Genomic DNA, 10,918 nt, shown 5'->3' on the forward strand with positions numbered 1-10,918 from the left:
AGAGAGAGAGGGGGGGGAGAGAGGGAGGGAGAGAGAGGGAGGGAGAGAGAGAGGGAGAGAGAGAGAGTGAGGGAGAGAGGGAGGGAGAGAGAGAGGGAGGAAGAGAGAGAGAGGGAGGGAGAGAGAGAGAGAAAGAGAGAGAGAGAGAGAGAGAGAGGGAGAGAAAGGGCAGAGAACCACAGGGGTGAGAATCAGTTGAATTGAATAACATCAAGTCCTTAAAAATCCTTTCATTGAATTTAGATTCTTCTGATGTAAGTTGATGCACTCAAACCCACCTCAAACCCTTCTCCACACTCACATGTATTGAGAGGGTTTTGCCTTTGAGAGAAACTCACTTCTTATTTTCCGTTTCCTCATTCATTTCTGCTTGGTAGTAGTTCACTCATTATTTATCCCTGAATCCATTCCAAGTCAGCGCTCCTAAAGCAATATTGTAGATAGGGCAGAACAGCGTATCCGTCCGAGACACTTTATTTGTTTCTCATTTACAGAACCACAGCCACGTGTATGAGCACTAGAGTTTTACTGACTGCACATATAGTACATATCTAATGGACAGTAAGGAATCTATGAACAGAAATGGGAAGAATTTGACATAAAAGTATATCATATTATAACGGAGGACTTCATGTAGAGTTTTTAGTTTTAAATGCTCAAAAGTTGCTTATAAGCAGCAACAGGATGCGAAGAAATAACTGTTTTGATGTAATGTCATAAAAACTCATGCTGTGTGTGTTGCTCAGATATCCAAGTTGGCCAGCTAGCTGTCCTTATAATACATTTTTTCACCTCCGGAGGTGCTAAATCAAACACAATCAAAAGCCAATGAAAGACTGCTGATCCCCAACATAACAGTGCAGAAACATTAAGAATTCTGGCCATAGCCTCTTTAAGGAATGATGTTTCATTGTGACGTCCTTGGCACAGCCACTGACCACATATTAACTCTGGAGACCTTTAGCTAAGGCTTTTTCCTCTTCAGACACAAGAAACACCTCCCAGAAGCGTGAGGCGAGGTGCCCTTAATGTGCATTGTGTCTGGGTGTATTTCGGAGCTTTCTTAGCCCCTCTAAATGTCACCTCATGACTCAATCGGAAGCGTGCTGGCTTTGTTTTTGTGGAGCCTGTAGGGAGTCCTTCTCCTCTGCGCAGACCCAAGACAAGAGGGTGAACCAGTTCAGTGCTGATTCACTGGAGAGCGAACTCCTCGCTATGTCAGTCAGTTGCTGGGGGTGAGTTGTTTATGTGTCAGATGATGGATGAATGCATTGCTGATGTGAATGGAAAGGTCAGATCGGTTCAGTCTGGACTTATCGACGATGAATGGACGAATCAACATACTGAACAGTCATCTCTTCACTGAGGAACCCAGACAGTAGTTTGTATTTCAGGCCATCTCTTAAAGGAAAAATCCATCGATTTTTCACATAGATCTCTGTTTCTTGAGGTCACAGAGTACTGTCGGTATGAGAAAAAAATCCAATAACAATCAGTTCTACCTCACTCGAGTTGCTGCAGCCAACAGCTAGATCTGCCAGCTACAGTGGCAGAACTAGCTGTTAGATGCAGCTACAGTGCTGCACTCTGGAGCCATACACATAGAGACTCATGAACATGTGTCCAGAATGTAGCACTGGAATTCTCCTTTAACTAATGAATACTGGTAGCATGGCAGGCCATCCTATATCATTGACATGTATAGTCTGGAATCAAACCATTCACCTCGCTTAATCCAAGGGGCGGGCAGAGAATTGTCTTTCAAACTGCCTAGGCATGCAATAGGCCAGCGCTACGACCATATCCGTATCTGGTCGGCAAAACGGCAAATACATCCTTCTTCGAAAGGAATTACTTAAGTGCATTGTGTTGCTCAACTTTCAAAGAAAAGCACAAGTCCAACTCCTCCAAAGTTGACGCCAACGCCGATTCAAACAACCGCTCTTCGTTCGCCATAGCCACCTTCCTTGTTGTTCACCATCGCAGGACTGTCGTTATCCTGTTAAGCCCGCCTTAAGACTCTCTAACAAAATAGAGCGCTGTGATTGGATGACGTCCACCGCGTCAGCCAATAGAAATCCCTATGGTTTGGTACTAGACGTACAGGCTGAGCAAATTAATTTGCCGCCGCTAGAGTGCGTCTAGATTTTTAGGCTAGAATACTGGGAGATAATGCTAAGTAAGACTGATTCAGTTAAGCATTGATTCGCTGAATGAGGAATCAAATCTCTCCATGTGGATCACAGTAATTGGTTTGGATTTCAGGTGATCCCTGCACTAATGAATGCTGTTAGGTGATGCTAGTAAGGCCAGATGTAATTGGCTTTAACTTGATCTGCTAGGATTGTAAACTCAGACATGATCAACGAGCATGATAGACTGACTGCCCTGTGACCCGGAACAGGAGCAGAGCTGGAAGTGTAATGTTTGTAAGAGCATAATGTGGAAGATGTACAGGGCGAATGAAGAATTAAGGAGAATGTGCTTGTGTGTGTGTGTGTGTGTGAGAGAGAGACAGAGAGAGAGAGAGGGAGAGAGAGAAATGTGTGTACTTGCCTGAATACCATCTGTATTCTTGTCAAATACCTGTTGATAACTAGTACCATATGCATTGAAACCACTTTAGATCACTTATGTTTACGTTTACTTTGAGCAGACATACAATAACAAACATCACATTAGCATTAAAGTTCAATTTAGTACATACATCTTTGATGTCAGCTCCATACCCAGTCAAATTGCACCTCTCCCTTCCACAGTCCTGACGTCAGCTGTCAACAGGACCAGAGTGGCTGTTTACTTCCTATTCACAGAGCCAGGTCTGTGTATATGAGCACCGGGATTATTTTGAGCGTGCAAACCAAATGGACAGCCTCAAGACCGTGAGAGGCAATTCACCAATTTTGACAACAAAAAAAAAGAGTGTATTGGAATGGAATTGCAGACTGCACCTTCAACTTGCATGAAACTTGGTGTCTCATCTGGAGGGCAAAAGTGGCGTCTTATTGAAGGAGGAGACTAACAATGTTTGCCTGGGAGATGATGACAAACAAAGCAGTTTTTCGCCAGAGACCCCAGAGTGCTCTGCCGATACAAACTACGGTGAACTGTTAATTCAGCAGCATCGTTCAATGTCATGTGCGCAACCTAGTCGGAGCATCTGAATGACTTTTTTTGCATTCAGGTCCTGCTCCTGGAGAGCTGAGACACACACACACACACACACACACACACACACTCTCTCTCTCTCTCTTTATGAGGCTGATGGTTCCCTTCCTCATTATAAACCTTGCTACTCAGTATTGTATTTCTGCTTGCTAACAAGGGATGTAAACAGAGGACAACACGACACATCACAAGAATAATACAGCCCTGGAACACCTCTTTAAAATCAAGGTTGCGCTCAGCGCGGATTATATTTTCTCTATTCCCTCCTCCTTGTCGATTTCTCAGCACATCATGCTCATACACGCAAGTAGGGACACTTGATTGTTGGGATGATAAAGAATAGGTTTACAGTCTTTATCTTTACTGATTCTGGGTTTCATGGGATTGCTCATATGAATTGTGATGACTTTGAAAATGGCAGTGGATATTTTTCTTGGAATGTGCAGTGTAATTGCAGTGCTATGCTTTGAAGTTCTTACAGAAGTAAGATAGCCTGTGTATCTCACAAATTATTGTCAGGTAGTTGGCATTGAAGAGGTCTGCCATTTTAATCTAATACTTTATGGCAAATTCAGCTTTTTACTCTTCAAAGTCCTGTAGCTGTCTATTCAGAGTGTGTGCTCAAGAAAATAAACTCTAGTCTAACTCACGCAATCTTCACTTTGTAAATGGGAAACCAATTGACCAAGCCATAAACAGTTCCAGTCTTTCAACAAAAAGCACAACAGGAAGGGTGTAATTGTATTGGCTGCTGAGGTGAAATGTCATCGACCTTTCACCTTAATTCTATATAGCATGAGGAGAAAGGTGGAGTTTGCAAGAGCCTTGTCTGCGTAAACGTCAAATTACATCGTGGGTGATGCACCGCTTCCATCACGCAAGTTCCAGGGTGCTTTGTGTGTCCTCGCCGCGTGGTGGCAACCTGCTTCACGTTACCCCGCGCTGCAAGCGTAGTCAACTCCAACACACACTCACACTCATACACTGTTCGGGGGACCAAGCTCTCAAAGCATACCGACGAACCGGCTTCTACGTATGGCTTCTGCGAGGCGTACGCTGCTGATGACAGCGTGATCATTTCAAGTTGCTCTACCAGCTTGACTGTCCGCTTTCCCTATGCTGCGCCGTGGCTGACAGTTCCTCGGTTGATTGGACAAAATAAACTAATTTGACGACCGCATGCTTGGATTGCATTGGAGTTGGGGGGCATTTATAGATGCCGACAATATTCGGTGTTCAATTTCCAGGCGGAGTCGTTGAGCTGGAAGGTTTCGTCACCACTTCCAGAATATTTTTCTTTGGGATCAGCATCATCGTGTCCTCGGAACCCCTGAAAGATAACTAACTGAATATCAAAGGGAAAATAAAACTTTAACCTCCACAGACTGTGGAGACACTTATTTCAAGTATTGCTCTTTATGACTTACTTTACATTTGGAAAATCACAAGATCGAATTTTCTCTGAATGGATATAGTATACACATGTCCATAAAGGCTACCGTTTTTTCGCTCTGAATGGAGACCGTTACGCTGTATATCTAAGGATTACTTCAAGGAGCGACAGCTGCATGCGCGGAACGATTCTTCCTCCAAAAAGTAACTGAGAAGGAAACAGACGGGCTCTCGCAGCCTTAAAAGAGGATATTGAAAAGAAGTGGGATCAGTTTGGACATACATTTAACTTTACAGAGGGGCAGCGGTAACTAATTGCGCGCTTATGAATTGCTGATCTGTAAGTCACACTGCTATTCAAAGTAGACGTTCCCTGTGGACCTATATGTGACGTTATTGCCTTTATTTGATTAAGTCACAAAAGAAACGCCACTTGATTTGGCGCAGCGTTGCTGTGAACGGAGACTGTCCGGAGAGGCGTGCAGGCAGAACAGAGCGGGCACACAGTCCAGGGCGGGCACGCACCACTCCAGGTGGACTTGATCGAAGCAACATGTACCCGTCGTGCCGGACACACGAGCTTAACGTTGGGCGTCTGAAGGCAATGGTCGGGTACTCGGCGAGACTGAAGTGTCGACCCAGTTGGATATTACTGCTTCTCCTGTTCATTCACTACACGACGGCTCAAGGTAAGGCACCGTTTTTTTGTTTTACCAGACCGGAGCAGGGAGCTATAGGAGCAACTGCTCAACCATCCACTTTCTGAGAACGTGAATAATGTGTTATCCTCTGTCGCACACCATTTTCTTGTCAGACTGTGTAAGCGCTGTAGTACCACCAACGACCCAATTTCTAGCTCCCGAAAGTGAACATGCCATCCCAAGTGAACATGCTCTCTCTCTCTCTCTCTCTCTCTCTCACCTCTCTTTCTCTCTCTCATACTGTGAGAGAAGACAGAACAATAACAGTTGAATTAACACTTTACAAGAATTTCCTCTGCTGGTGCTTCATAAATGTTTTTGGATTTGTTCACACTCCTGTCTCATTCCTGGAACACTTGGGCTATCTTTTCCTCACATAACGGTCTTTGGTGCGTGAGGGTTATTCTAAGGCCACGACAACTGTAATTTGATCGCCAGAATCGCCTCTTCCAGGGGGAAAAGTTATCATGTTCAGTGTCATACATTCTTCAGTAAATCTAAATCTCAGTCACTACATTACTGCGAACTCACACCATGTGTTACATGTAACTGTACTGTGTGTGTGTGCGCGCATGTGTGTGTGCGCGTGTGTGAGAGAGAGGGAGCAGAAGGAGATGTGGCGGGGAAGAGTAGGCGACAAGAGAGGAGGAGTGCTTGCCAGTGGCATTTGCATGGGAAAAAAGGCAACTCTCCCTTCTGCAAAATGGTGTCAGTCATATGTTCAGTGTTCATTCCATGCTTCAGCTTTTAACACTATGAGATAAGTGTTTCTGCTCTTGACACATATCTTTTTCAAAACGTGGTGATGGAAGTTTGAAGAGGACACATTTATCTTCCTTGGCACACACACATACGTCTGTCTCTCTCTCTCTCTCTCTCTCTTTCTCTCTCTCACACACAAACACACACACACACACACACTCTCTCACTCTCTCAAACACACACACACACACACACACACACACACATACACACACTTCACCCTGGGTAACTTTCCTAATGTTGTGGTCTTAAAAAGCTGATGTGTAGCCACTTGTGGTAATTTACATCCAGCAGCGGCGTTGCCTTGAGCGAGGAGGGAAAATCGCTCCCAGACCGTTTTTACAGAGTGCATCGGACCAGAGAGGACACACTTACTCACTCACTTTCTCACTCACAAACACACATTCATTCACTCACCCACTCATTCACATTCACTCATTCATATTTACCCACTCACTCACAAACACACATTCACTCACTCACTCAATCACTCACTCACTCACTCACTCACTCACTCACTCACAAACACACATTCACTCACTCACTCAATCACTCACTCACTCACTCACTCACTCACTCACTCACAAACACACATTCACTCACTCAATCACTCACTCACTCACTCACAAACACATTCACTCACTCACTCAATCACTCACTCACAAACACACATTCACTCACTCACTCAATCACTCACTCACTCACTTACTCACTCACAAACACACATTCACTCACTCACTCACTCATTCATTCATTCATATTTACTGGAGATGGAGATTTTTCACAACTCAGCCTGCAGTAGCTCTAGTCCTTATCTAAAATCTGCAGTCAGATTAGGATCGGAGTCTAAGTATATCAGGAATGAATCCATTCCGCTGCCAATTTACTGTAAGATAACCATCATTCGTTCAGGAAAACAAAAGTAGCCTATTCAGTTCCCATAACACTTACAGTAAACATACGCTGATTGGTGACTGGAGTAACATGCCAGGGGTCAAAGGTCACTGCTGTGCTAACGCTGATTGCTACTGTTCTTTCACTTCCTTCATCTTCGCTGTGCACCTCACACCTCCCAGGTGTTTATTATTCAGGTAGAGGTAAGTGCTGGAGAGGAGTATTATCTCCCGTAAGCCCTTTGGACGAGTGGCCCTGGTGCCTGCTCCAGCGGGTGCCACACGGAGAATATCAAACCGCAAGGTCCGCGCTGCGCCATGACAACCATCCGTCATCCTCATCAGTCAAGCAAGCCAGCTCTCCTCATCCTCACAAACACAGCCCCGGCGTCTGGCTATAAAGAGGGATTTAGATTTATGTCAAGTCCTACAGGTGTGTGTGTGTATTCTGACTCATAGGTGTGTGAGAGAGAGAGAGAGGGAGAGATGAGTAACACTAAGCAAATAAAGGTAAACTATTGTAAGACTTCCAATAAAACAAACACCTCAATAACATATCTTCCATTCTCCAGTCATCTAAAAACCCTGCTTTTTCAGAAGCTACACTCTCATCATCTGTGAGAGATTGAGGTAGAGAGTGAGAGAGAGAGAAAGGGAGAAGGAGAGAGAGAGAGAAGGAGAGAGAGTGAGAAACAGAGATAAATGGAGAAGGGGAGAGAGAGAGAGAGAGAGAGGGTGAGAGGGATCTGTCACGTCTGTGTCGGCCCCTTCACCGTTCTGTCCAGCTCTCATCACGTCGTGTCCTCTCGGGGGTCAGAGGAGACAGGGATTAATTGGTTCTTTTTTCCCCGTTTTCCTCTTGTCCTCTGAGAGAGAAGGAGAGAAGCAGGCCTGACGCCCAGACGGCCTCTCCCCTCTCCTCTCTGCCCCTCTCCTCTCCTCCTCTCCTCTCCTCTCCTCATCTCCTCCCATCTTCTCTCATCTCATCTCTTCTCTTCTGATCTCCTCTCCTCCTCTCCTCTCCTCATTTCCTCCCATCTTCTCTCCTCTCTTCTCCTCACCTTATACTTATACTATACTTATACTATTCACCTCTCCTCTCCTCCTTTCCTCTCATCTCTTCCCTTCTTCTCTGTTCTGCTCACCATGCAATGTCTCATTTTCTATTTTTCTCTCCTGCTATCTCCTCCTCCTATCACCTTTTCTTCTCCTCCACTACTCTGCTTTTCTCTCCTCCACCTCCTTTTTTACTCCTTTCCTCTCTTTTTTCATCTCCTCCACTCTCCATCTCTCATCTTCTCTATTCTCTACATCCCTCTCTTCCTCTATCTCTCACTCCTTCTCTCGTCTCCTCTTACACCCCTCTTCATCCTCCTCTTTTCTCCTCTTCCTCCCCTTTATGGTGATTAAAGCGCAGGACAGGATTTGCCCTGCTGACTGGTGCCACACCACCAACCCCCCCCCCTCCACCCCCCATTCCTGCCAGACGCTTTAATGACCACTACATCTCTGTAACGAGAAGCCGAGTGCGACACGCAGGACGATCACAGGCCGATGCTTTAGCTCTGCAAGAGTGGTGGCAGACCTCCAGAACGTTCTGGAAAAGATCAGCTGAATTATTACACTCGTTGTCACATCTCTCTTGTCAATTATTTTGAGATCTATTTCATAGCTTAATAAGAGACTCTGCCGTATCCTCATTCCATAATGTAGATGTCCAGTATAAAGACATTTTCCCCCAATGACCACATGTTTCATCAAGTGTACTTTTTCTCTAATGTAAGCATGCTGGGCTTGTTATACTGGACTTTCAACTGCTACAGATAGATCTGATGAATCATATGCCATTTTTTAGAAAGCAGGAGTGCTGGAATTAAACTCTCAATGCACAACATCTTTGGATGGATATGTCAGTTTAACGAAGAAATGTTGCATGAAAATTTTGAAGGAAATTATACTTTTCATTAATTTCATTCATTTAGCAGATGCTTTTATCAAAAGGAACTTAATTAAAGAGTAAAAGTCTAAAAAGTGAGCATCTGTGTGTAACGGCAGCCTAGGAGGAAGCAGGCAGGGATGGCATTTAGCTGTGAGGTAGCAGCATGGAATCCGAAGCTTGCTCCAGATGTGGCACGACAGTGCCGTCACACCACACCACACCACGCCACACCACACCACACCACACCACACCACACCACACCACACCAGGCCACACCTTGCCACCCCAGGCCACACCTTGCCACCCCAGGCCTTCCCTGAGAACCAAGGCGGAGTGGTTTTTGGACTTAGGCACGGTGTGCGGCGAGCGGAGGCAGAGCAGAGGCAGAGCGCGGAGGCAGAGTGGAGGCAGATTGGAGGCAGAGTGGAGGCAGAGCAGGGACCACCAGGAGCCAGGCTGGGGTGTCATGTCTCGGCGATGCCGCATAAATCACTCAGCATTAGTGGATTAGCTGGACTGCATGACTCACCCCATGCCTCACTGGCTGTGTGTGTGTGTGTGTGTGTGTGTGTGTGTGTGTGGTAGATTGCAGGGGCCAGCGACAGTCTGCTCCAGATCAGGGAGGTTAGGCCTTGCGGGTGATAAGTGGTGAAATCAGAAGTTGGAAGGTGGGGCTGGGTGGTGGTGTTGGGGTGGGTGGGGCTGGGTGCTGGTGTTGGGGTGGGTGGGGCTGGGTGGTGGTGTTGGGGTGGGTGGGGGTGGATGTGTGGATTGCGTGATGATGGTAATGACTGGAGATGAATTACATGAGCTTATTTTATACCAGTCTCAGAGAGTGTGTGTGTGTGTGTGTGTGTGTGTGTGTGTGTGTGTGTGGGCGGGTACACATACTGACAAGTACCACTATAACTGAGGGAATGTGCACCAGGGCTCTCAGGATTGATGCTCTTCTATTTTGCCTATTTGGATGTTCTTTACTTCACTCCCACTCTCTGTTTCAATCAAAACATTGTTGGCCTCAACAGACTGCAGAAAAAAACATGATAAAAGCATTAAAGTAGACGGGGGGGATTTGGAGTGGGGGGGGGGGGGGGGGGGGGGGGGTCTTGTGCTCTGCTTCAATCTAATTTAGAGTTGTATGCGGGAGTAATGCATTTTGGGAAAATGGGCTTGAGAGTGCTGTCTGTGTGTTCATGTTTCCATTGTCGTCGTCCTTTGGGGAGGACACTCACCGGGATCGATCCGGAAGTTCGATCTCGATCTGACCACAATCTGACCTCGACTGCACCCTCAGCCCAGGCCCACCTGGCCCCCTGTCTCCCCGCCTGGTCTCTAACACCCCCAGACTTGAGACTTTTTTACACCGGGCTTCAGCACGGATCTCTCTTGTTTCCCGCTGTGCTTCAGACGCTGCTCTCGTTCAAAGCAGAATTATTAAAACAGAGTGTGTTTGTAATTTCACAGAGAGCACACACACACACACACAGGAATACGCACACACGCACGCACGCACGCACGCACAGACTTGTACTTCTGCGTTCAGTGTTGGTGTTTTGTGTCTTTGCTCAGATTGGATGAAAGAGCTATCGATTGTGTTTTTTCCCCCCTCTTTCACACTCTCGTGTCTATCCCCCTAGCCAGCACACACATACCTGGGTCTGCACTCTACTGTCCATCCCCCTAGCCAGCACACACATACCTGGGTCTGCACTCTACTGTCCATCCCCCTAGCCAGCACACACATACCTGGGTCAGATGCTCAGTGCTTAGTAGTCTGGTTCCATATTTGAGATTGTGGGGAGTGGTGTGTCTGGTGTTAGAAATTGTGTTTTGCTACCCCCCCCCCCCCCACACACTTCTTCTTACCCTCATGTCTACCTCCATGCACCTGATATTGCCTGGGGGCATCGCTTTGAGGCTTTCGAGAAATGAGAGGACACACAGAGTATACGCAAATACGGCTTGGAGGTTTTCTCAGATCTGTCAAAAAAAAAAAAAAAAAAAAGTCCAGAGACCCAACTGCGACCAAAGGAAGAAAAAAAAAAGAATAAAAAAAAAGGACA

The 10,918-nt window shown here is 46.1% G+C and overlaps 1 protein-coding gene across 1 annotated transcript in view; it reads left to right on the top strand.

Annotated features, from left to right (window-relative positions):
* The first annotated feature begins 4,178 nt into the window (after positions 1 to 4,178).
* LOC121700734 (protein sidekick-2-like) overlaps positions 4,179 to 10,918 on the top strand; it is a 169,936-nt gene continuing 163,196 nt past the window's right edge. Inside the window, 1 exon segment of the mRNA XM_042083935.1 lies at positions 4,179 to 5,249. Within this exon segment, the coding sequence (XP_041939869.1) occupies positions 5,114 to 5,249 (136 nt within the window). The 5' untranslated portion in view covers positions 4,179 to 5,113.

This window comes from Alosa sapidissima, chromosome 24 (genome assembly GCF_018492685.1).
Source record: "Alosa sapidissima isolate fAloSap1 chromosome 24, fAloSap1.pri, whole genome shotgun sequence".
Classification (NCBI taxonomy): Eukaryota; Metazoa; Chordata; class Actinopteri; order Clupeiformes; family Clupeidae; genus Alosa; species Alosa sapidissima.